Source organism: Apteryx mantelli, chromosome 12 (assembly GCF_036417845.1).
Source record: "Apteryx mantelli isolate bAptMan1 chromosome 12, bAptMan1.hap1, whole genome shotgun sequence".
Taxonomy (NCBI): Eukaryota; Metazoa; Chordata; class Aves; order Apterygiformes; family Apterygidae; genus Apteryx; species Apteryx mantelli.
Genome location: NC_089989.1, coordinates 16,670,663 through 16,698,116, shown reverse-complemented (window position 1 = coordinate 16,698,116; position 27,454 = coordinate 16,670,663). Strand labels below are relative to the sequence as shown.

General features: G+C 42.2%; 1 protein-coding gene across 10 annotated transcripts in view; it reads right to left on the bottom strand.

Annotated features, from left to right (window-relative positions):
* The window catches only part of SLC6A6 (solute carrier family 6 member 6), a 236,526-nt gene continuing 209,072 nt past the window's right edge, over positions 1-27,454 (bottom strand). For 9 of the 10 annotated variants that reach the window (XM_067303344.1, XM_067303345.1, XM_067303343.1 and 6 more), the window contains 10 exons: positions 24,861-24,993; positions 20,966-21,100; positions 18,890-18,993; positions 18,652-18,776; positions 14,501-14,613; positions 11,892-12,029; positions 10,663-10,765; positions 9,734-9,834; positions 8,888-9,058; positions 1-7,086 (listed from right to left, as the gene is read on the bottom strand). In XM_067303344.1, coding sequence (XP_067159445.1) covers positions 6,946-7,086; positions 8,888-9,058; positions 9,734-9,834; positions 10,663-10,765; positions 11,892-12,029; positions 14,501-14,613; positions 18,652-18,776; positions 18,890-18,993; positions 20,966-21,100; positions 24,861-24,993 — 1,264 coding nt within the window. In that variant the 3' untranslated portion in view covers positions 1-6,945. The remainder of the gene's footprint in view (positions 7,087-8,887; positions 9,059-9,733; positions 9,835-10,662; positions 10,766-11,891; positions 12,030-14,500; positions 14,614-18,651; positions 18,777-18,889; positions 18,994-20,965; positions 21,101-24,860; positions 24,994-27,454) is intronic. The other variant, XM_067303347.1, reaches the window with a different exon arrangement.

The following is a 27,454-nucleotide window of genomic DNA, read 5'->3' as shown; positions in this document are numbered from 1 at the left end:
TCTGGTTTATAAAGGAAAGTTTTATTTTCTGTTATAAGGTGATTACAAACTCATCTAAAAAAGCAAAGATGACTTAAAAATATCCATATACATTTTATTTATATCTAAAAAGCAAAACAGAAACTGCAAAATACAAACATTTACCATATACACAAAGGCTAGGGTTTTAGGATTAAATTACACTCCAGGATCGTTTTTTTTCAAATACAAATATTCCTTTTTGGAACACACACAAAAAAAGTTTTAAAATGTTTTAAAAAATATTTTTAAGCACTTTTTTTTTTTAAAAAGTTCAGATGACGGAGGACATCACTGAAGGAGCCTCCTTGTTTCATGTGCTACTCAACACATTACTGTAGTCACAGTTGCTAGGAATTTAAATTAAAAAAAAAAAAACTTTTTTTTTTTAGGCAAATACATCAAACAAGATGGACCACCTCTTTTAATGTGAAGACCCTGGAAACGGATCAGGTAACAATCACAACATTACACTGGAGAAAAACAACATCCTATCGAACACCGAGCATTTCAGAACAGTACTGGGATGCTGCAATGCCGAGAGACCACTGTGGGCTTCCAGCACGGGAGTGGGCAGCAGATGCACTCAGCTCGCCCCCTCGGGTGCTTTTTTTTTTAAATAAGCCTCTCAACACAATTTTGCCACTGTTCTCTTTTTTTTTTTTCCTTTATATAGTGAATAATAATAATAATTAAAAAAAAAAACTTTTCAACATCTTGACTGCAGAAGCAGATGCAAGAGATTTAGAAATAATATGTATCATGCTAACGTACTATGCTACAGGAGCGAAGCCTTCCCCCAGGTACACGCATGCTGCTCTTTAGCTTTATTGAGTTTTGTTTGTTCCCCCCCACACTTTGCATTTTTTTCCCCACTTTTTCTTCTGATTTCTCAAGTCAGGCACCAGCTTTGCCTGGGCTGTGAAGGGCAAAGCCAGCGGCACTGCCTGAAGCCCCGGTGCCCGCCGAGCCGGGCCGTGCTGAGGAAGCACCCTGCGCTCATCTTTAAAACTGCCTCTGATTTGCTTCACTTCTAATGCTTGCGGCTTTGTAAAGCTTGTGGAGATTGTTTTACTTCTGACAGGTTTTTTTTTTCTGATTATTTCAAATGTTAGCAAAGCAGCAGTGCCAAGAAAGAGCACATGGCTGCAATTGCCTAGCAATACCAGAAAGGTCAGGAGCTTTTCCAATTGCAAAATCATCTGTCACAAATCTTTTTCACCTCTTTTTTTGGGTGGGGTGGGGGGGTGGTGGATTTTCTTCATGTTTTTTTAATCTGAAAAATTTTGACTTTTCCTTTTTTTCTTATTCAAAACATGTCTGAAGCATTTTTTTTTTTTTTTCCTCCAGCTCTTGTTTTAGGCCTCAGGTAAATTAAAATAGCCAATATGTACTGACAATTGCAAAAAAAAATTTTTTTTGACTTTTTTTCTGTGTTTTTTTAATAGAAAGAAACAAATTCAGAGGTTTTTTTTTGTTTTTTTTTTTGTTTGTTTGTTTTAAGCAGGGAAACATTGTCCATGAATAGTTTTATTTTGGGAATGGATGGAAAGAGCAATGGATGGAAGTGGCAATGATGTCTAGCAGGCCTAGCATCGGTTACATTGGAGTCTTCCTTGAGCAAATTTTCCAGTCAACTTATATTGACCATTTTTCTTTTTCGTGTGTGAGACCAAAGCACGCAGACTACGAGGCCTCTTTTGCACTAATTAGTACATTTCTTAGGCATCCCTGTTTTTTGAGTAAAGCTTGTTTTGTAGCTAGCTACAGCAGGGACCAACAGCCCAACACCTTTCTTCAGCTTGTCGTCGATTAAAAGAAATAAATTGCTACTAGGCTCTGATCGTTCCTGACCTTTGCTCAAGCAAATACACAACTACACGTTAACTCTACCCACAGGGCTTTGGATGCCGATCCTGGAGGAAGCAAGCCCAGGGCAGCCGCTGGAGCCGACATCGAGCTCTCTGGGAGTCTGGGGGGTGCCCAGCGGTTACCAGGAGCCTGGAGCCTCCTCAAGTCTGGCTTCAAGCCCGGCTCCCTCAGCACAGCCTTGGTCCTGGCCGGTGTCATTAAATTCCCCTTGCTGCATGGCCAATTTAGAAGAGGCAGTTTGGGCTCCCCACCAGCTAGGTTCTTTGCAGGTGAGAAGCACCTAAACCTTCTCAATCCACATCCCGGCTAGGTCTGCAAAACCTATCATCGGCATAATTTGCCGCCTAGGAACAGAAGCAATGATGTCCCCACTCGTGTGTGCGTGTGTGGGTGGAAGACTTCACATAATATTCTACTTAAGCACAGATTAATTTTTTTACTGAAAGTGAGCAACTTGCATTGAATCTCCTGGATATGATGTCAGGGTCATCTTTCTTCCAAGTGTACTTGAACTGCTTAGCTAACTTGTCCACTCCATTCAATACACAGCTTATTTAACACTTCTTTATATACACTACACCTCCGCCTGTGATCCCGCAGTGACCACAAGATGCGGAAGCTAAGAATCAGTTATTCAAAAATGTTCAAATCCTTCTCCCGCTGGTGGGGCTTTGCCGTTGGTAACAGCAGGCGGGAGCTTTGAACCCAAGTGTGACAAGCACGACCTCACCAAAACTGTAAGTCTCCTTAGCAAAGAAAAGCAGAGTGGGAGGAGACCGGTAAAAGGCCTAGCAAATGGAAATGTCCACGTGTCTGCAGAGCTACTTGAGTTGTCTAACGTCGCGACAGAAATGAGGAACCGGGAGGATCTGCAGTTGAGAGAGGAGGATGCCCACCAGACTGAGCATGAGCCGGCGCTCCAGCTAGCTGCCGCAGGTGCTGTCTTGATGGTGACAAAAAAGGCTCTGCTGATGGGTTTTCGTATTGCAATGAGCAGAAGGCTGCGAGTTTCTTTCTCCTCTCCCCAAGAGCAGTGGGAAAAATCCATTTTGCTGCTCCACCTCCTCTTCCAGCCGACCCTTCCTAGCTGCTAACTCCGCTCCGCGAGCTGCCTTGCTACTGCAGGTCCAACACCGGCATTGCTTTGGATGGAAATAGCCGCTTGGCTTTCGTATTTTCATTTCTAACACAAGAACAAATCCATTGTGGACCTAGTATCTCACACTTTAAAGAGGACTTTTCTAAGTGTGCGGATCTGTTTTGGACCAGATGAAAAGGAAAACTACAGATAAAAAGGAAAATGAGAACAACAACAACAACAACAATAAAAAACAGTTCTATTTATGAAATCATACTGTTCAAATACCGCAATACAGACTACTGGTAAAGTCCCTTACAATAGATGCCCATTCAGTGAGATCATAACTAGTGACAGGTGAACTGAAAAAAGTTTGGAAAGTTGAGAAAGATAAGGAACAGGTCTGAAAATCCTGTGGGATAAATTTTCCCCTTTACATTTCTAATATCTCCTGATTTCAGTTCAACTAGAAATAAATACTGCTGAAAACCTGCCATTTCCAATTGCAGAAGAATCTGTGAATACAAAGGTGCATGAAATATATAAGTAAGCGTAGCGTTGTTTTGTTTTATTCTGGTTTTAAATTCAGTGATTTGATTCTGAAGATTTCATGCCAAAAGCCAGACTAATTTTTTTCCTGGATCCAAAGCAGTTCATCTATGACTAGTCATGATATTTTAATATAGAGTTCCTCATTTACATAAAACAGGTAAAATAAGTCACAATAGTTTAAACAAGTAAATTAGGAAAAAAAATCAGTTGTATTTGCAATCATAAATAGGTAGAAAATACAGACATATTTAAAAATTATTTTTTAATGAATTTGGCAGCGGATCATGTTGAAATGCAAATTTATCACCAAGAAAAAATTCAGAAACCCGAAAAAAGTGTTAGAAAAAACCCCAAACTGTAAAAAGGTGAATGTGCTCATTGGAACTCAAAACCCAGAGATAACAAAAAGAATCTTTTTATTTTTTGGAGAGGAGGGAAGAGGGGAGAGGGGGACTATTTTCCCAAAACAATGATTTATTCGCTCTTCATGAATCCCAGCCCTTCCTTGCAGCCATGCTGACGAGCACAGCGGGGCCAGAGAAGTTACACAGCGAACGCTTCAGTGAGGTTGTTGCATATGTGCAAGACGTTTTCACTTGGTACATGGAAGCGACTGATTTGAATGGCACAGTTTATATTGAAATGGGGCTGGGTTCTGGTTCTCTATTAGTTGTACTTTTAAAGGTGTAGTATTAGCCCTCTGGTTCTTAATGCAAAGACACTCTCCACAAGGCGGGAGATGGCTCGATATCCAGCTGACTCACCAGAGACATTATTCATGTAGCCAAACCATTTTTTTTTTTTCCCCTAACTAAAGTTTGTCTCAGCTATATAGCATGAAACTAATGTGCAAACAAATCTCAAATGCAGTTTATGACAGTGTATCAAAAACAAACAAACAAGAAAATCAAGCATCAGTGTTTCACCTGCACTCCTCAAACCATTAATTTAGCCGCCTAACCTGCTACTCCCATCTTAACCAGGGAAGCGTGCCTGTTCGCTGCAGGCACTAATTGTAACTCCAGAACGAGAGTCCGAGTCAAAGCCCACTACGAGAGTTATCTTTCATTCCACTTCTGCGCCTTTGCCGGTTAAAGGTTTTTAAAAAAAAACAGCAAAATTTCTCCAGTGAGGTTCTCAAGGCCTTGGGATGGCTGTTGCCACTGGCCCGGTAGGTAAAATGTGGTATTTACCATCTCCAGCTGTGGAAAAGTTTAATTTATAACTCTCATAATACAGCAACCAGAAAAGAAAACAAAAGCTAATCTGTTTCTGCAATTCAGCCATCTGTTTTAAAAACATGCACAAATTCAAATTAGAAAAAATTTGGAAAAAAAAGTAGAGATGCAGCTACTTTTGGGGTTTTCTTTTCTTTGCTTTTGGTCCATCTCTTAGTTCTAAATCACCCCTTCTCTTTTACAGTAATACCAACAAGTTAATCAACAAGTATTTGTGCTGCTGTGGCCAGTTAGTCCACGGAACATTAAAGAAAAATAAAACTACTGTGTAGGAATGTTAAGAACTGGATATGTTCCTGTTTAAATGACAAAACCCGCCCTGACAGCCTAAGCTGACAGTAGAACAAGCAGATACAAACCCTGCTTTTATCAAGCATTTCCTCTAGATGCCTTTGGCTGGCCTAACTGTGGTATCATAAGAAGAAAAAACTTCTCCCTCAAATACAATGCCCACAAGAAAAGGCAGAGTTTCTCCAGAAAACCTGTTCCCAGCACAACTTGCTCAAGTTAAAAAAAAAAAAAAAAAAAAAGGAAAAACAAATAAAAGGGTGTGTGTGTGTGTGTGTCCATCCTTTGGACAGTCTTCAGGGAGCAGTTCCCCATGGCGTTATCTACTCACTTCATCTGCTGCACTTCCATTTCTACAGTCCTTGTAGTGGTTTCTCTTTATTCCTTCGTCTAACCTGGAATGGTATGCTATTTTTTGTGACTGAATACAAAATCTTTCAATGTTATGTGTTTCCTTTGCTTTAACTTAAAATCCCTTAAGCCCTATTTCTTCCACAGTTAGATTCATAGACCTCAGAAATATGTTAGTCCCCCTCAACCCAAAATAATTACAGTCTAACCCAAGATGGGCGAGGAGACTGGGCAATCTGTGTCCAGGTCCACTGCCACTTTTTAGTAACACGGGACAAGGTACTTAGTCCTTATATCTGTTTCCCCAAGCAAATCCCCAAAATAAATAAATAAAGCAAATCCTGGTTACCACACTTGGTAAAGCATTTTTGAGATACACAGATGAAAAGCACCTGTTTGCTGAGTGATATTATTATCTTCATTACTGTTATTATTAGCGATGTGTCCATTATAAATACGAGTTACGGTGGGCATAGGTGAGTGGCTTTGCTCTTACTGTCGGGGACGATCTGGTTCGTGTTCACCTTTGCACGGTCAGAGTCCATAAGGGATTTTTTTTTTTTTTTTTCCGCCCGAAACCAAAGTCCAATAGTTAACATGCAAACCAAAGACCAAGCAAATGTTTGAAGCACCAAGAACACAGGTGCTGCTTTTCACCAGCACTTGCCCCCGCTGTCTCAGGGACAGCCTTCTACTCTCGTTTTGCAGAATTCAAGTTTACACCAGCGATACCTCAGCTAAAGTACACTGCGTTGGGAAACTAAGGAGCAGCTCCTCAACCTCCTTACTCACGCACAAACAGCAGGCACTTCACCTAAGTAAAAAAAAAAAAAAAAAGAGTGAACCATGCCAAATCTGGCAAACGCCTTCCTAAACTCCTTCTCTTGTGTGGGTGATGGGGTCCCAGCGCCGTGCTCGGATGGGACAGCTACAAGCCTTTCCACACCCAACTTCTCTGCCTCCTTCTCAGTCTTTCTGCTCCAGCTGCTCCAGCTGTATCTTTATTCAGGGACTATGCGAAACATAACTGTACCCTTTTTCCTGATGGAACCCTGAAGCCTGTCGTTTACCACAATTGAACCAGAGGGTGGAAATACTACACCTTTGAAAATTCTCTTGAAACAGTGTCTTTTTTCTCAATCTCTCAACAGAGCTTCTTCTGTGTGTTCTGTAGGTTACCCTGCTCCCAACCATACCAGCACCTAAAATTGCTTTCTGAGACTTGAATATATTGCTGGCAAGATGATCAATTCAAGTGGTAAGGTGTATAATATTTAGAGATAAAGATATATATATTTAAAAAAACCCAATAATAGTAAATTCCTGTAATATGTCTAGTCTGATATGAAAGCTCTCCCTCTACAGAGAGACATCTGCTGTGATTACCTTACAAAATATTAAAAAAAAAACACACACAAAAAATAACTTTCTCTGTGAGAAATAAAAATAAATCCTAGTGCAAATATAAAGCTCTGTAAACCTGGTCCTATGAGAATCTATGGTTAGTAAACGGCAGTTAAAGCAGGTTTATCCTCTCACAGAGAGAGCTCACATCATGGTTTCCACAATGATATGAGTTGGCTTGATCAATCCACCATTCGACGTTCCATTGGGGCAGAAGGGGGTGCCGCTCTCCGTTTCTTTGGACCACCGATTCACTTCCTTAGGGGCAGCCACCGCTTTTATCCTCTGAAAGGAGAAAGAAAGCAAAGGTGAGAAGGCAAAACACACCTGCCACTTCTCCGCGCGCAGGGTGGAGGACGTGGCAAGGCCAGGAAGGTGGTGAGCGCCCATTCGAGGTGTGCACGTGCTGTGTGACTCTGCAAGCGTGACGGGGACCGTGCTACAGCCCTGATGCTGAGACAGGTACCACGTCCATATGCTCCTTTTTGACTTTCACTCAGCTGCTGAGCTTGACTTGAGGCTGGGAAGTTGGAGACACCAGGGGACATGAAAAGGGTTAGCCAGCATCCTGGACGCTGGGTTTTCTGTGCTGCAGCTGCTCCTCGAATTGCTTTTCCTCATTCAGAAACAACTCTGCCTTTCAGTCCAACAGTTCTTGGCCAAGTGGCAACTTCTCTCCTACATCTCCGTTCACAAAGGACGAACTAAATGGCATCTGACCAGTGTTTACTCTCTTCCCTTTCCTAACATGGTTTTTGAGGAGTGTTTTGGCTACTTTTAGACTTGTCTCTCAATAGATGGTGACACTGTAGGCAGGAAAATAAACACTCAAGAAAATGTTCTGGCTGCAGCTGAAAAAGACTATTAACATTTGGAGGAAAACAAATTCAAGTATTTGTGCTCCAGGAGATGTTCCTTTTTCATTTTATTTCGTCTTTTTTTTTTTTTCTAACCCAAAGTATCCCACTTTCTCCTCCAAGAATATCCTGCTCGGCATTTCAGACTGTCTCACTAGGGGAAAACAAAACTAAACTGAAACCTGAGATGAGAAGTGTTAAGTTTAATGCTTGCACAATCTCTAAAAACTCTCTACTGGAAGAAAAACAAACCAGGAGAACCAGTGCTGAAATGTGAAGGGCAAGAGATTGCATAAAAATCTGAACCTGAGCGAATCTGCCCTGTCAAGTCTGAATCCGAATCCAAGTTTTCCAAAGCTCAGGAGAATCTGGATCCAGTGTTTTGATTTGACTCATTAGAAAAAGAAAACAGCTAAAAAGTGAAGTGCATTGGCACTGGGATTTGACTTCTATTCAGCCCCCCACTGTGAAGGCCAGGTCTGAGAGCCACAGAATCCACAGGTGTATCTGAATTTTCCTGAAAATTCAATAAGCTCTTAGACAGCAGGGTTTGATCCAGGTCTATCTCTATCTACCTTCCCAGTGATCTTTAGGAGGGTGCTTCCTTTTCTCAGCTGGCTTGAGAACAGCAAAGAAAGTCTTTGAGTGCTTGTCTGCACACGAAGGCAACAATTTGCCAAGCTGAAAACTGCAGAAGTGGAAGGCAAGTAAAATCATCCGGTGTTTATTTGAGGACAGAAGGCTTTGTGTTTGTTCTGCTTCTACCACTTGCCAAAAGGACAGGTGATCTTTAACAGTCTTATCTGTATTTGCTGCAGGAGAGGTATCCAACTTTGCCCTACCTGGACAAACTGCCAGTTTTTCAACGTTGCGCTTATTTTGTGTAAAACAGAGCAAGTTAAAGCTCCTTTTCTCTATACAAACAATTGTATACAAAGGCTACACACCTGGTCAAGTTATGGTCTAATTTATCAAGCTGATGAGGAAAGGCAGCATGTTGCGGCCCATATGCTCTACAAGCAGCCCATCCTCTTAAAATAAAGAGAGGTGAGGGCTACCTCGCCTGACCATGGCACCTCTCTTTTCCCAGTTTCTGTTAAAGCAAATCACCTGGAGAAGAAGTCTAATGCAAAGAGAATCCCCCACCGCCCTGACTCTGACCTGAATTCACTCTCCCACATTCGAACCAGTCTCCGCCCCGTAAGGAGGGTCCTTAAGGTGGTCCTTACCTCAATGAGTGACCCATCTGACTGTATGATGCGGATGACCATCACCATAGGGATGCAGATCATGGAGGAAAGGGCAAGAACCCAGCCCAGGCCGATTGCCCACTCTGGGTATGTGTAGACCTTGTTGTAGGTCAGCGGTTTGTACTTGGCCAAAGAAAAGATAAAGCACCCCTGTGTGGAAAAGAAAGGAAAGAAACGTGAGGCTCAAAAAATGCTGAAAGCAGCAAGGCTCTGGTGTTATCACTGGCCTTAAGGAAGACAGGCACTGAAAGGCAGAGCTGATGGACACAAAACATATCTTAAGCCAGCGGAGCAATCATTCTGCCACTTAAATTGCTGAAAGAGCCCTCTGTATCTGCTTATAGGTAAAGTGTTGCTTGACAATAGGGTGTCGACAGATGGTGCTGAGCAGCCTCAGCACGCTTCCTCAGGCTTTTCAGGGCTAAACAACTTGCTGAACATTGCAAAGAGCTTACTGGGATGTTCTTCCCAGCAAACAAAATAAGCCAAGCTGAGTGTCTGCCTCAGACCGCTGAGATCTTTTCATTAAAATGGCCTCATAGTCCTATTACTTAGAGCAGAAAGTGCTTTTTGGAGAGTGAGTTGTCTGTGTCATGAAGATAACATTTGCCAAGCCGAAGAAAAATCCACCCAGATTTAGCCTGCTACATTTTGCACAGGCACAGCAGAGAGATGTCACATTAACAGCTAACATCTACAAAGGTCATGTCTTTGAGAGCTATGCTCAAGCTTCCAAATGCAGCAGCTTTCAGTTAAAGAGAAGTAATAAGATGGAGGCTCGAAGCTGCAACATGGAAGACTTGAAACAGTAGGGTCAGTACTCACCACACAGAGAACTGGTGTGATCACGATCCAGCTCCATTTCATCCAAGGACCAGGTCTGTATCCAATCATATCCTCAATGGCATCATAAATATTATCAGCGCCTGTAATGGACAGTGAGCATATTTATCAGAATCCTGCATATAAAAGCTGTGTAAGGCAGTGGATTATGCTAAGGATTAAGCAGGATTACATATTGCCCAAGAAGGACGCTCAGCTGAAGCCCTCTGAAACCAGCTGAAAATGGCCCTCCACCTTCCGCCACACACACTCCACTCTCCAAACTCTCTCTGAATGTGCTGGAGGGATCATCATGGGAAGGACACAACAGCAAGAGGTACACCCAGTTTCTATGGAAATTTGATCCAAAATAAAAGCTTTTTTTGTTTTGCTTTTTTAAGGAGATGGAGTGAAGAATTAGGGAAATGACCAGTCACAAACAGCAAACTTTCCTGATCACTCCTAAGCTACTGTCGCAGGCAGCAACTGAGGCTACTGTCAGACTTTGGCAATCAGCATCACTTGGAAATAACAGGACAGAATGCACTTTCCATTGGCTTTCTTTTCATATTTTCTATTTGGTTGGCTTGACCCCTGCAGGCAGCTTTGAAAGGAAATTTTTTGAGAGACAAACAGAAGTTTTCATGGCTGGCTAAACTTTCAACTCTCATCTCTAAACTTAACACATGCAAATGCTTAATTGTGCCTTTCTTAATTAGCAATGGAAAAATACTCATTTTTTGTGTGAAAAACACTGGGGGCTGGCTTGATCCCAGATGCAAATTTGCCTCCAAGAGGTCAGTGCAAATTTATATTTATGGCAAGAGTCTGCTGCTGGGAAGAAGATTGTGGAACGGCAAGTATTAAATGTTTGGCTAGCAAAATTTTCACTGACGCATCAAAAGGTATTAGATGAAAGGATTCTCACTTACCATAAACCCAGGCTACAGCAATACATTCAAAGAATGCAACCCACAAAAGGCATACACCACTAGCTGCATAGTAGTCAAAGAGTTGAAAAACATACATGCCACCCTGTGAAAGAGATACAACACGGATTAGGATCCAGCAGGAAAAAACCCTGAGCACTCCAGGCCCGGCTCCAAATAAAATATGTTTGTGAACAGCATATGCTGCTTGCCAGGCACTTGTTTATGTCAAGTAATATCTGCTAACGTATCTTTATGACTTCTCTCTAACAAGCAGAAATGTCAAGCAACTTAGGTAAGGCAAACACCTGGCATTACCTTCCCCAGAGAATATGCTTGTTTACTATAGAAAGCACTCTAAACGAGAAGACGATTAGCCAAAATTAAGCCACTTAGTATAATCGACTGAGATACTTAAGTCTTTCCTTCTTAAAAGTATTTTAGGATGGGCATTTATAGAAATGAATGATGTAAAGAAATAACAGGTCTTTAACGTAAATGCCTCCAAAAAACTAAAAATGCAAGTCAGCTCATCAGGAGGGTCCTCATTTACGAACTGAGTGGAAGGACTGTTTTTCATCAGAAGAGTTTGTCTTCCTAACTCTTTTTTTTGGCTTAATACTGAATTGCTAGACCCATTGCTCTCACCACATGGAACTGTATATACCTGCACTTCTGCAAATTGAGTTTGTTAGGCACCGCTGTTACAGGTACTATTTTAACTCCCACAATTGTCCTCTTCCAGTTGTTTTTAAAATCTGTCTTGAATTTTATTTTGGAGATAAATATCACAACAGTGCAGCCACTGGAACATATTCCAGTCTTGTTTATACTAGAATAAATCCAAGGGTATATAATTGATTCAAATCTGTGTAACTAAGATTAAAATCTCTTTCCCTACATGCACTGGATGGGATCTTAATCTGCTTTACTGAAGGTTCCCATTGCGTTTCATCATTTGGAGCCAGATGTTAATATTCATACTCATGCTGATTAGTACCTTAGATCGGATGGAAATTAATGAGATTTCAGTTCTCTACTCCTCCTACTGAAAAGGGGGGAGTATTTAGCTCCCTTTCAAAACGCTTTCAGATTTAGGGATGAAAGAGGTAGTGGAGATCTAAAGAGCCCTGTTTTTCGGAGTGGCTAATTCTGTGCAGTCTGATTTGTAGTGTAAATTGGTCTGCACGCTGACCAAATCTGAAGACAATTTCAGCATCTGTGTGACTTACCTCAGTCACCATAGTTAGTCCCAGAAGATAGCTAAGGAAACATACTATAGCGATGAAGATTTCCCGTCGGTAACCCTTCCTTAGGAAGGATGGGTGCAGATCAACTAATGACGTGATCTGTCCTTCAACTTCAACAAACTAAAGGAGCAAAGGACAACAAAGAAAGGTGACTCGAAACATGCCCACCGCGCATTTTATCCTGTCTCATAATTAAACAGGCACTGCACAGCAACACTGTAGCTGTACTCTGTGGCAAAACACTACAAATAACTCAGAATCCATTCCTTACAACCCAAAGGTTAAAGTGTGGGGGTAGGTTTCAGTTTGGAACAAGCTTTCAGAATTGCTCTTCATTTCCTAGCATCCTTCTGAGCTGCTGAAGAGGCTTTGTAAATGCAAGCCACGAGGATAAAGGAACTTAATTTGATGACAGGAAGGCACTGACGTGGCTTTCATGCTATAGCTGTTCCACATGAATATGAGACGTGTGCTAGAAAAGAGGCAGAGGGAAAATGCTCAGAAGAGCCTAAGCTTTCCGAGCTGGGGCAGTACCGCTCAGTCTCTTTCTTTGATGTGCCCCAGCACTTCATAGGTACTACTTCGGTTAATTCTGCAATCAGATATAGCTCTACTCTTGGTTTTGCTAGTGAAAATCCAGCCAGTGGAAAGCAGGCTTTGAAGCTAAATAGGCAGCAGGCTTTGATGCCGAATAGGCAGGCTTTTCTAAACTTGAGTGTGGAGTACTTATGACTGAGGCTATGGGGCACTTGTTTAACAATAACAGATCTGTTGATACATTTCCCATACAAAGATTTGGTAAACTATTTGCACATGTATAACAAAAAGGTGGCCCTGAACAGATTAGCCAAAATCTTAATTTATCTAGCTCCATGGTAACTGTATTTGTGCTTACTTGCCGTTTGAGCTCTATGTAAGACACATGTAACTTGAGTTAACCAAATAACCCAAACTGGATTTGAGTAAAGGTTTAACATTTCTGGAACGGAAGACCTATCTCGCCTACAGAGAAAAGGGACTGCTCAACACCTCTCAAACAAATCCAGAGAAAGAGAGAGATCATTCGGCCAAGTCCTCCCTTTCCACTGGCCAGGTTCAAAACTTGCAGGTGTCAGCGCGAGCCATCCCGCTTGCTTTTGGACCCTACCTGAGGCAAAAGCACTGAGTTCACTGAAAACACGAGGATGTCATGGACAGCCAAGGCAACCTCTGGGGAGATGACCTTCACTTTCAGTGGCTAAATTATCTTACAATCAGCGCTTTATCATGGGGAGTTTATGATGTAGCATCATTTCAAGACAAGGTATCTTTTCCTATCCAGTATCTATATTGCTCTTAGAGTGCCTGGAAGTGCCCTGTAATAACTATGCCCTTTTTGACCAGGAGCTGAAGTGCCATTTAGGAATGACGGCCCGTTCTGCAAATACGCCACCAGATTTTGTTGCCCTCTATCTTGTTACTGTGACTTCTGTATAACCGGTTTTCTTTTTAAATGCAACCATTTCCTTTGGTCTGATTTGATCTTAAACCGCTCTGGCATTCCAGAAACCTGCTTGACTGCACTCCAAAAAAAAGGAGGACTGGAAGAGAGAAATTAAGTGCTCCAATTAGTTTTAATCATTCTACGCACTCAGGAGCTTTTTAAAATTACTAGACAGCTTTCAATTTGCATAACTACAGGGTTGCCGAACCACAGTACTGGGCACTTTTAAATTCATTTTGGAGTGACTGAAGGGTGCTCACTGGAGTTCAAAGATTAAGCCGTAAAGAGCAATTTAGGACAAATGGAATATCAAAAATATAAGAGATAAGTGCACAACAGCAGCATAAAAATCCATTTACAGAGCTCTCTTCATATAGGAGAGGATTTTAGGCTAAACAAACATTTCATGCTTGTCAGTGGGGTTTTTGTAATCTTAGTTACTTTCCATTTGAGTGCAGAAAGCTACCTGTTGCCCTGAAAACTTAAGCAATTTCAAACGTGTAGTCACTGCATAAACCTTGGTCACATTCAGTTCCTTGTAAGTGGACTATCTAGAAATGATTTACAGGTTCTTTTGTGGTATTTAGTCCAACATTTCTACAGGCAACCACTGGGAAAAATAGCCTAAATCCTTGAAGTGAACTTTTTGATTTTTTCTTGCTCTCTAATTAATAGACAGCGTGTGCTATATAATTAGGACAGCTGAAGGCGTTCTGAGATGCTCCCTGGCCTGCTTGGAGGCACTGAGGGCAGGCTGGCATCGGAGAGCCAGCCGGATCCCAAGTTGCTTCGTATCTCTGAGAACGAGGCCAATGACAGAGGCTGCTTTTTTGCCCTCTAACACTTTGTGAAGTTACCCTGCATCTACCGCCCCCAAAATTTTGTGCTTTTTGTGCCTTATAAATGACTTTGCATTTGTTTGGCACTTGGCAGCCATCGGCACCTGTATTCCTAGTAGTTATTAATTCTTACAGTGTGCATTAATGAAGGTGTTCACATAGTGCAATGCCAATTGACTGCAACAGCACAAAGTACCCCACAACAGATTTCTAGAGTCTGTCACATTTTTGGAATGATAAGCCACATCCCTCTTACCAAATGCACTCACCTGGCTATCCAGTCCAAGCAACAGAAGCATAATAAAAAAAAGGATCGCCCAAAAGGTGGGCAGCGGCATCATGGACACGGCTTTTGGGTAGGCAATGAAGGCCAGGCCTGGACCTAGAGGAGAAAGAGAAAATAGGAAAGGGGGGAAGGGAAGGGAAGAGAAATAGTAAGTACCAGCTCTTTGGCAGAGGCAGGCACACTCAAATGCAGGAATGCCTGGTTCCGTTCAGATAAATCCAAACGCGGCTGGAAATACCAGAAGTGAAACAGTTTGGCTCTTTTATCTGAAAACGAAGCACGCATGACTACAGCAGAAACCACAGGCAACCCCCCGAGGCCATTGCTAACAGACCACCAGTTTTAACATCTGTCTCAAACATGCCCGTAATGGATCTGTTCCTATGCCTGCCCCGCGCGGGTGCAGTGCCGGAGCGGGGGGGGGGGAGGGGGGGCGAGGGGGGGATCGCAGGGGAATGGCAGAATCCCATCGCTAGCCCCCATGAGCACGATGAAGATGATGATGATGAAACTCTTTTGCATGCAGGGAAGGGTCTCTGCTCCAAAGGCTCCCCGGGATCGGCCCTAGCGCGCCCGCTGCCTCCCGCCGTGGGCCAACGCCAAACCCTGCATGTATTTGGGGGCTGCGCTCCGGGAGAGAGGCAGCTCCCTGCCAACCCTGCACTGCAGCAAGCAGGCTAGTCCTAGCTACAGCACCTCTGCCTGGCTCCCTGGGAAAGTGCCTCCGCTCTCGGGAGCTCCTGGGGTCGCTAGCCAAGGAAAAATCGCTTCCCCGCTCGGACGCTACTGCCACGCCGCCACGCCGCGTCCCCCTGCGCGGCCGGCGGCAGCCCTGCCGCCGTGACGCACCACCGTCAGGCACAGCCGCGACACGGCCCAGCGCGGCGTCGCCGGCGGGGCTGGCCCTGAGCTCCGGGCTCGGCAGGCCGGCGCGAGGCTGGCTCTCGCCGGCTCCGGAGCGGCCGGCAGCTCCCGGCAGCCGCCCGCGGAGCCCCCCGCGCGCCCGCGGGACTCGGGCGCTGCCCGGCCACCGCTCCCGGCGGCGTTTTGCATCGAGGGAGGAAGAGCCCTCTGCAAGTGGGAGACAGGAACGCTGGGGAGCCGGCTTTTACTGCCGGCTCCGACAGGGGCCATCGCATTAAATCCGGGAATGCCGTTTTTTTTTTTCTTTTTTTTTAAGGAGCCTTGAAAACTGGCATTTTCCATGATTTTTAAGCAGATTCAAGTAAAACTTTGTTTTCAATGGGGGGAGGAATTTTGTTTTTTAACTGCTGCAGTGCGGGGTCTGAATTCTCTTCTCTAATCTGTATGGAAAAAATCTCTAAAGCTGCTCTTCCTACCTCCCACTTTTCCTTTGCAACAAGAAAGATGGAAAAAGAAGTAAGAGGAAGAAGTAAAAAAAAAAAAAAAATTTTTTTTCAAACTAAAGAAAACTTTAAGTCACTGAAAATACTTGAACAGAAATAAATACAAATTAGCCAACAATTGAGCAACTAATTTTATTTAAAATGAAACACAACTAAGATTTTTTTATACGACAGACGATACCAAAAAAATTGGTGGGTGTCTAAAATTTGCAGGGGGTTGGCTTTCCCCCCCCAACCCCGTCCAAATTTGTGGACACAGTACGTCCTGCCTCAGGAGGACCTGCTCCAGGATGGCATTTGCGGTTGATGAGACAGATGCAATTGGTGAGACAGATGTAAAACTGCTGCCCTCAATAAAACCGCCTGAACTGCTGCGTGCTTCACCCCGGGGAAGTGTCCTTGCGCTGTGGTGTAGCCTAAGTGCCCTAAGCTCTGCGCTAGCTTTTAATTCCCTTTGAAACGAACTGTCGGAAGATAAGGCGTAAAGTCCGTGGGAAACAAAAATGTTTCCGGCAACCCCATGAATGAACATAAGTAATTTCAAATTGTATTTAATGTGGAACTTGGTTGCTCGGAGGGATGTTTTTTTCCAAATCTGAAGCCCCGTTAAAAGCTCGTAAAAGGATTCCTGAAAAAACTAAAGTGTTTCAGAAAAAACCCGACAAGCGCTGCTTATCGAAAGCTGGCAGGAGGGACTGAACGTGCCGGGAGGCGGCGGAGGGAGGCCTCTGCCCCGCGGACAAGGTGCTCCGCGGCGTTACAGCCTTTTCCTCGCCTTTTCCCTGCCGCGGCGGGGGGGGCGGCTGTGACTTTGTGTGACACGAAACCACACGGACTCAGCGCCTGGCCGCTGCTGAGGGAGGCAGCGAGGAAGAAACCCCGGGGACCCGCTGGGAGGATTTCAACAACGCTCACTGTCATGGCAAAATGTCCCTGGGGCTTTAGCCAGACCAGCCCCCGGCTACGGGTATCCCCCCGATCGGCCGAGATGGTTGCAACTTCTGGCCATTGCCAACTAGGGCTGAATTTAAATCCTCAAGCTACAAAACCTGCAGGGATCAACAAGAAAACGTGCAACGAGCCGAAAGACAAGTTGTGAAACTACACAGTGCCACTGCTGCCCCAGGTATAAAACTGGGATAGTGTCAGTCCCCTTTGAAAAATGCTTTTTGAGCTGTTGATGAAAAAATGCTCTGTAAGCACCAAATTCATTACTTAATTTGTATTTAAACATTACTTAATAATGCAGGGTTGCTATGAGGTTATTATTTATTTAAAAAAAATAATGCAGTGTTACTGTGAAATTATTTAATTTACCAAATGCCAAGCAACAGCAATATAACTGCTTGATTATCAGTGGATTTAATTAATCAAAATTAGAATAAATATTGACCAAAAAAAATCAATGTGTAAATACTTAAAAACACTACTCTTGGAATTGATCCACCTACATATTAAAAAAGTGGGGCTATTTACAATTCATTCAGCAGGATTATTCCCTTCCTTCCTGTGTTCAAACAAAGCAATCAACCTCTGATCAAAATAATCGTTATGGCCAAGAGACTTAACTAATTGCAATTGCAAGAGGTATGCCAATTTTAGCCACCCGAGAATCCAGCGGTGCCAGCAGCATCATTAGTTTTTCATTAGCCCTTGCAATGTGAGATATTTTTCATAAAGACTTAGCTCCTGGAGTCATATGATTAGAAGACATATCATGTTTGTTCTGGTTTTTTATTTATTTTATTTTTAAATGCTATGTTTGCAGAGAAAAGCTTTCAAATACTATGCAGGTGAATTATAATTGCTCAAAAAATCAGAAAGAAATGCTAAAAGCACACTGAAGTGACACTGTATGAATCTGATCAGCTCTAAGCCTGTCTTGTGGCTGTTGAGGCCTGACTCGTTATTTTTGAATTCCTGGGGTTGGTAATGCTCATCTGCTCTGTCTTTTCACCATCTACTTGAAAATGCCTTGCTACACCTGCCCTTACAGATAAGACGTGCACAGAAGAAAAATGTCATCTAGTTTGTCCAAGATATATCCACATGCTGTGAGGATTTAGCCTCCTTCAGCTGCGTGCGCATAAGCTGAATATCAGCGGCAAGAACACATTCTGCATCAGGGAAGACTATAAGTGTATATCCCGTTTCAAAATGGACTTCTCACAGTTACATCAACCTCACCCTGAAGCTACATGTGATAAAGGCAGGATTGCAACAACTAGAGTTATTGCGGATGAAATGGTCCACAGAACCCAAGAGAATTAGTTCTCCAACTTTTCTTGCCTTTCAATGAGACCTGGAAACACATGTCACTTCTAAAGGCCAAGATAACATTCCCGTTGTGAGCAAGTGAAACTTAAGCTATGAAAAATACATAAATACTGGCTATTTGCATTTGAGTGAAAATAAAGGTAGTCTGACAAGAAGGATGGAATAAATTTTCGAATCAATGACGTTTCTGGACCCTAGATAATGGTGTGGTTATCTTAACGTTAATCTCAACTGAAATGGATTAACACCCTCTAGGAAACGTGCTAACTGCCCTGTTAATCAAGACAGAGTAAACTACACAACCCCGGCTAACCGTCACTGCTCTAGATGCAAGCCCAAATCAACAGGTGTGAATGTGCTTATTTTTCTGGAGATTATGGGAGAACTTGTTCTGTTTTTATTGCTTAGATGTTAGCTGATTGAGTCTGCAGAACTTTGCTCACACGCTAGGCGGCAGTGCCCACCACCACTGCCACCAATACCATCGTACCTGACTCTGCCACATCAGCAATGTTCACCCCTTGCTCTTGTGCCATGAAGCCCAGGACGGAAAAAATTGCGAAGCCAGACACAAAACTGGTACCACTGTTCAGGCATCCCAGCAGCAAACAGTCCCTAAGTCACACATATGTCATGGAGCAAGTTAATTAAAAAAAAATTAACCCATTGTCCCTACTTCATTTACATCATTTAGCTAAAACACTAAACCCCCTTGGATGGAAACTTGCCTATAGCAGTTGTATTTGTACTTGTTGTAGCTCCCCAGGGAAGTCATTGCTCCTAAGCAGATTGCATATGAGAAGAAGATTTGTGTCCCTGCATCTATCCAGACCTAAAGGGAAAGATGGAAGGATTGTTACTACAGGCATCATTGCACTGCAACACTCAATACAAACACACAGTTCAAACTATGCAATACCGACAGAATACTTGCTTCCGCTGAGGATGATAGCTACAGGGTCAGGGAGGAAGGGAAAGAGAACATCACATTTGCAAATTTGTCTTTTGTTGGGAAAAGAAAATTGTTAGCATTGGAGCCCACAAGAACATCATCTCTTCAATTGTCCCAGTATCCCTTCCCCAGAAATGCTCAGTATTTCTAGTTCCTTAGTCACTCAACTGATCCTTCCTGTTGACGCAACAATAAATGTATTCCAGTACACTAGGAAATGCAGTAAAATTACTCATGTCTGTTTTAACTCATTTCAGTTAGAATCAGCCTACAGAGTCACTACACTGAGCATATGAAAAGCTTGAGGAACAGTGTTTTTGCTTGTTCCCCCCCCTTTTTTTTTTTACTTTCTGGTTGTTTTTCTAACTGTTCAAATGCAAGATAAAAAGTCATAGGAATGGGGAAAAAAACAAGCAAAATACAATGCACTTCAAGAAGTGTATCTTATCTCAGTCTCATGATTCTTTCTGATATTAAAAAAAACACACAGAATGATATAGCATTACACTGTGAACTTCTAAGTTAGTAAATACATAGTAAGCCATCAAATTCATCCACTGAGTTCTTCTATTCAGAACTTTTTTCTGCTAATGCAATCTGCTAATGCCAGTGGAAACCACTAAGGACAGCTGAATAAGTGAGAATTAAGATTGTAGACCCTCATCTCCTCCCTCCCACCATCACTTTTCAACACCCTGCTGACTAATATCTCCTTGGAGATGATGCTTTTGCTGGACAGTCTAAGACAGCCTAAAAAACTCACTGTGGGAGAGGGGCCTGCCAGCTCATGTGAATCTCTTCTACATTCGTCAGCTGTCACTCTGGGCTTAGGGCTAATAGTAGATCATAAAAATGAGAGAGTCCCATAAAAGAAGATGCATTCATAAAATATAATGTCTCCTATAAAGAGAGTGTCTTGTATAAAGAGGGTATGACTAGAGAATGAACCAAATTTCCACAACGTTTCTTTCAATTACACTTCTCCAACTTCAGTTATTTAGCTACCATTGTAGTTTTTGTTTTAACCAAATACTCATTAAAAAGAAATATATATATATATAAAAAGATGTTATTTTCAGGGAGACTAACATTTCATTATTTTAAAAGATCTGTTCTTTACCTTTTTTTTGTATTGTATTGTATTGTATTGTTTTGCATTTCTCATGTGATCACTGTTGGCTGAAGTGATGCTGATCTGCTGAAGTGTCACTTATTTGCACTTTGTGAGCCCAGACAGGGATCTTTATCTAATTGTAGCCTATACGGAAAAAGGAAGCCTAGCTCCCACCAGCCAGTACGAAGCAAATCTTCCCTGCTGTGCTTCAGAATGCATTTGTCTCCACCTTTGCATAGGTTTTCATTCTATTATTTCATTCACTTTTTTCCCAATCTCCTCCTTCTGAGCAGCGGGAACTAAGCGACACTGATACTCACAGTTGTTGCTTGTTGTTCCATCTGTGAAGCTCACGTTTCTCTCCTTTGAAACTAAAGACTATCCTCATTAAAAAAATGTATCTCCCTTACCTTACCAACAAGAAAGCTGAGATTCTATAACGGGACAGAGTCTACAGCCTCAGAGTCCTTTGACACAAAAAAAATACACACACACGCATACACACACATACATACACATGGAAAGATGCATTAACACATATAACAGTGATCTTTTCAAGCAGATACTCTGGAAAATATAACCGAGCATTAAAGTTCATGCTATATTTGGACCCCTAAAGACCATGGAAAAAATCTGGTGCTGTGACATCACCACCATCACCCTCCACCGACCGTCCCCCCTGTTTCAGAGAAAAAAACATTCAAGAAATCATCCCACTCCCCATTCCTGGTTCTGTACCTGTGGATCAGCTAATCGTGAGATATCAGGATAAAGATAAAACTTGATGCCTTCTGCAGCTCCAGGCAGGGTCACCCCACGGATTAGCAGAACAAGGAGCATGATGAATGGGAAAGTGGCAGTGATGTACACGACCTGGCAATACAAAGAAACACTATGTTTAGTCCGTGCCGGTTGACGCTACAACTCCAGAATCAGAAGAGATCTAATGACTGGAATTCAAAGTCCCCTCATACCTAAAAAGGACCCGATCTGAGTTTCTGTTTGTTGGGAGCTATTTTTAGTTTAATGCTCTCTCCCACTTGCAATTGTTCTCCTGGTTCCTATGCTCAGTCAATGCAGTGTGTTGCTTTAGGCCTTGAGAAAATGCAGGTTCATTAATCTCCCCTGGCACCCCTCGAGGAAACGGTTATGTCATTCAGGCACAGAACACGGAGGATTTTACACAACTCATGAGTTTAGTTAAAAATTCTGCCTTGACCCTATTTGTTCTCCTCACATTACAAGTGCACCTTAGCCAATGAAGCTGGAGAGATTCCCGTGCCAAGGGCGCTGGAAGCATTACCTCATTCTTTATCTGAACCTAAAACCCGCAAGGTGGTTTGCAAGCACTCTGCCAGCCACCGCGACCCTTCCCCAGCAAGCACGGCGAGACAACCAGAAATTCTGTTACACGGGGGATTTCTTCAATAGAGGGACTCCATTTGTTTTTCTTCAGCTGTGCGGCTCTGCTGCTAACTCTACCTTTGCAGTGAAGCCTCACGAACATAATATCAGCATTTTCATGTGACAGTTCTGTTAGAGATGAAGATAATCAGCTCTGTGCTTCCTCGTCTCCCTTCCCATTGCCTTGAATGCATTAAGCTCTTCAGGTTGGCATCAGCCTCGACAGTGGTAATTTCCAGTCCCATAATTTTTTTCTTGCCTTTGCTGCCTATTCAGCAACATCATTATTGAAAACTAAGGATCTATTCATCTAGTTTTGAGAATATGTCTTCATTATCTTTAACCTCTATTCCCACTGTCTGTGAATAACAGCCTACTTCTTTTCTTCCTGTTTTCTTTTCATTCATTTGATGAAAGAACCCTTTGCTTTAATTTCGAGCGTGAGGGTTAATTTAGCTTGGCTTTGGACAGTTCTATCTTAGACCCATACTTTCTGACCTCTAACATTTTGTTGTCCTTGCTCATCAGAGCTTTTTCTCATTTTTTATATAATTGCTGTGTTACAGTCAGGAATCACTACTGTCCAAGAAAGAACTTTTTTCATGGAGTCAGATGATCCCCTCAGGTAATTATAGTTTGATGCCTTGAGTTAAAATATATTTTTGTTTTTCAGAATCTGTTTAACTACAGTAAAGCTCCAGGGATGCATCATTTTTCTTTTTAAGTGTGTCCTCTGAGAATAACCAGGAGAACTCAAAGCCTGCATTGCCATAATAATTCACGGAGCCAAACTGACTTCATAAAATGAAAGGAAACCTTTTCATTCAGAGCCTTTTCAATTCTCTTCCTGCAGTTTCTGTATATTTGCCACTGATAAATAATATATATTACACGTTAGCCCAGTTTCACCAAAATCTGAAGGATAAAAGGGGAGTTTCTGTGCTTTTTAATCTTTTTTTTTAATATGTAATTCTAGCCTATTAAAAAATCAAAGTTTTCTTACAAGAAAGATATGCTTGCATGTGTTCACAGGAGCTGGGTAAATTCCACCTAAAAAAATGGATTTTGCCCTGCAGGTAAGAATTCTCTTGTAGCTCTGGAGAAAATTTTAAGATCAAGCACATGATCCAAAAAGTAAGCACAACTATTATTTTTTTATCGCGATTTTGTTTTTATTTCCCCAATATGCTACTACGAGATTTAAAAACTATATCTCCTTTTTTTTCCTGCTCTCCAAAGTGCTATTAACATGCTGGAAAGCAGGGAAGTGGTATAAACAATGATCTACTAAAGTAAACTAGACTTCTCAAATAATTCAAGCCCTCCATTAGAGTTTAAAGTTTACTTTTGTATGACCCCAAAGTTAATGGAGTCAACCAGAGACTTTCCAATGGTTTCACTGGGCTTTGGCTCCATCCCCTAATGATCTCAGGTACCGTGGAAAGGAGGCCGTGAATTCTGACTACCTACCTTCTCTAAGAACAATTTTGCTAGGTTTCTACAAGACAAAAATTGTTAGATAACTGATTTTAACTCATTTTGTTGCATTCACAGGGGCCTGCAATAATGTACCATATGGAACTTGGAAAATCTCTTGGAACTACCTTAACCTTTATCAAGCAGACCCCGTGCTCACAAAGCGTACTGCAGAAATAGGCATTTCCATTCTGCTGTGTGCGAGATTTATTGTGTTCACCTTCACCATAAAACTTACACAACCACCTCAATGGGTCACATCAATCAGTTGGAACAGAGAACACAAACATTTTTGTCTGTATACTTAGAGGTGGGGAAACCGTTCTCTGGGGCAAAAACTGGCAGCAATACACAATAAGACACCAGCCTGATTTTAATGAGGCTCCATGAGAGAGCAGACAGAAAGCAAGACAGAAATGACAGCGAAAGAATTAGTTTAGAGAACAGAAGAACTAATGAGGTGTGGTTTCCTATGGAGTTGTGTCTCCTGGTTGATTCTCTGGGATCTAGCAAGGTACGACTGTGAAATGATGCTTTTCCAGAAGCTGAGGCATTCACAATTTCTCTTTCCTTGTGAGCTCTCTGGGATCTAATAAGGGTTCACCCTGTGGCCTTTTTCAGCTGGGACACTAATAGAGTTGCTCCCTTTTACCTAGTTGACAAGAAATTTGTGGGAGTTTAATATCCTGAGACCTCTCTAACTCTGTCAGATTTATCTGAAACATGGACTCAAACAACAGGTTTGAAAATTAAGAGACACACAAATGCAATGGCTTCAAAGGCCCTGTTTTCTCATGAAACTAGGCTTAAAAACATTAGTATATCCAACGGGCAGTAATACCATGCTTCATATTGCTAAGTGATTGGCCAAGATTTTCTATAATTTGTTACTTGCACTGGAGTAGAGTGAGGTTCAGGCACGATTTAACTATCGCCCTTTGGAGAAAAACATGATTTTAAAGAGTGCACTGATAAGAATATGATGGGGAAAGAAGTAAAGCTACAGAGGCATGCAGAAGTGAAGCCTCGAGTTTACTACTCCGGCTTTTGTGTGGACACTAAAGAGAAAGGAATCCATTATGCTTTTCATTTCACTCAGCCCTAAGCTGTATCTCAGGTTGCTAGCAGAGAAAAAAGTGAGCCAGAGCCCTGATAAGCAGACTGCAAATGAATTTGATATTTGAAAAATACACCTGAATGTCAGAGTAGTTTTAGATCAGGATTTCTGCTAAGAAGAGTACTTCTAAATGAGTACCCAAGTGTAGTCTGCTGGGTCTATACAGAGCTCTTCTGTAAGCAAGCAGCATTTCAAAAATGCTATGAAGCCAGCAGTTCCCACTGTCCGGAGACATCCCTCCCACAGCTATGTTAACATCCACTCCACTGCACTGAGGGAGAACTTGGCTGGTATGAGAGCATGGATAGGATGCGCAGAGCACCACAATTATCACAAGTCTAAGATTTTCCAGGATGGTAACAAGCATCTCTGGGATGCTCTTCCTCACAGAGGCAAAGTGGTATTCAGAAAGATGTCTAGGCTGCTTGTATCCACCTCATGATGCCACCCCAGTAATGGCTATTTGACTCAAAGGCATTTTGTACTTTGGGCACTGTCAATGACTTTCCAAAGCCACTCAAATCCCTCTTTTATTCAGTGCAAAAATAGGTATTTTTGCAATGGCATTACCTAGTATTCATGACATCTGCTAACTTTTTACTGCAATGATTATGAAAAGGGTAAAAGAGCACTTACTTTCCCAGTGGATTTGACTCCTTTCCAAATGCAGAAGAAACATATCACCCAGACAAGGAGGAGGCACAGTGCTAGATCCCACTTGATAATACCGATATCTTCAATTCCTGAGGACAAGCTCAGTACGTTGCGCCTAAATATTTGAAAGAAAACAAAGCAAGAGAGAGATGCAAAAGCTCAGTTAGTTCAGATTCTAGTTATGATGTCTGAGAGTATAAAATTGCATTTATGGCAGCAGATGCACTGGTAGATCCCAGCCCTTTGAATGCTGCTTGCCTAAGTTAGTGCTGCTTATTTGAGTAAAGTTAAGCTTTGCAGGACTGAGCCCTAGTTCTTCCTTCTTCTTCCTGCCACTATACTCCACAACATTTCATTTTAAGCTCTTTTTAGAAGCCCATGATCACCTGGATATAAGAAAAGCAAGCATGCTCAAAGCACTTTGGCTATCATCGTGCTTGCTCCCCTTGGCGTTGCAAAACCGACTTGCCCTGGCATCTCTCCAGCCCCGGCTCTGAAGCCATGCGGCAGCGCTGCACACGTCATCTCCATCACGGACGTTGGGAACTAGCATGTGACTGTGCGTTTCTCCTCCTTTTCAGCTCATTATCGTGACTATTGCAATGAGGAAAGAGAAAAAGCAGTGTACGAAATCATGCTGGGCGGCTTTGCAGCGCAAATTCTGCATTAGATACAAGCTCTGTTGTCCTTCCACCTTCTCCTGGCTGCCTGCACATGACCACATCCAGGGTGCACTGCCAACGGCAGCCACCACCGCCACGAGGAGGGTCTTGTTAGCTAACTCCAGATATTTGGTAAACTTTATTCTGTCACTTCGTTAATACATAGAAAGAGATTCCTATTCTAAGATAGTCTTAAGGGGGCAAGACCCGACCATGAGAACGCTCTGCTCCAAAGGGGGAAAAATTCATTAGGGTTCTCTCTTTGGTAACTGCCATGGCTTCTCATTAATACTGATTTAGAATTACTGCTTTTTTCACTTTGCGCAACACACACTGTCCTCATACACTGAACAGATCTCATCATACCTGATACTTAATTTATTCATGGTCTATGAGGAAAGAACTTTTTTTTTAAATTATTATTTACTTAGGTAAAACTCCTTTGGAAATAAACATGCTAAGCTCAAGGTTTTGCAAGTTTTTTTCAGTCAAGGAAAATTTTGAACTGAATCAAAACAGAAATGTGTTGCCCCAAACCAGATACATTAACTTGCTACCTAACAGACAGTTACGCAATTTTCTTTTCTGTCAAATACAAAAAGCAGCAACTCTCCTTCACCTACAGGAATGGAGTGCAAAGCACATACCAAGAAATAACAGCTAATGAAGTCACTGATGGAAAATTTGCAATTAGTTTTTGGGAAAGAAATCCTGAAACTGACCAGCTTAATAGGAGTCAAACCTTCATCCGTCTGTTTTTTTGTCTCTGGTTGCCAAATTTACTCAGATTACCCGAATGTGTGAACGTGTTCTCACCCCAAATCCTTTATTCTGTTTGAATGTGTATGTATTTTGTTATGGAGAAGAATTAATGGCACCAGAGAGAGCAAGTCTGCCCTAATCAGCACTGCTAGTCAACAGGTAGGAGAAACCCCTCAGTAATGCCTATTTGGCATAAGGTTGCAGTCCTGGCTCACCTGAGCCTAAAGAAATCAGAGAAAAACCCACTGTGCGTAAACAAAAGAAGAAAAAACCTTTTTAAGACAAACCTCAGCGGTAACCTTCTTTTTTTTTAAATAAATGGCAACTTTCCAATCTAAGGGGCAGTTCCTATTGAAATGTAAAAGGTAACCTATAGGGCTTGCTCTCAGGAAGCAATGAATAATTCACTGCAAAAGCGTTTTGGAATAGGGAGACCCATTAATGCATTGACCTGAGACTTCTTTGCTTTTTATTAGAGAACTACAAGCAAATGGTCATCTCACCTAGAGCATGACCCAGCAACCCTGTCTAGCTTTCTCAGAGGGCACCACAGTGGGTTACTGAGAGCTAGAAACGCTACTTTTTGATGTCGGGGCAGCAAGGGCATTAAGTGGTGTGCGGGCTTTCTCTGTTCTGCATTATCCTGTCTCACAAAGGCAGAATACCTCAAGGGATCTGCTCTGAATTTCCAGCAGAGCCTCAGTGTTAAAATTATGTTGTAAGATCTAACCAAGTGTATTTTTGCAGCAGAACTACTCAAACTGGATTTGCAATACCCGGAAAATTCAAGTCCGGGGAGAGCAGGAGCTGGGCTACGCCGATAGCTCTTCATTTTCGTTACAACACCCACCACTCAGTAGATTCAACCAAGCTCACTCAGCTAACTTCACGTCTTTTCTGCATGAAGTTGTTATTAATTATAATTTATAGTAAACACGCTGTCATTAACTGTCACTCATACATAATGAATGGGACAACAGGCTGAGGCTGAGTTTGTGGTAAACAAGAATTCTTGAACCTTGTTAATACACTAATGTGTTCTAGTAATGTGGAGTATGGAAATGTAATAGGAGTCGTAACTGGCCCTAGAACATAAACAAAAATAAAATGAGGAGAGTTACACAATCCTTGAAGGATATTCCAGCTCATTAA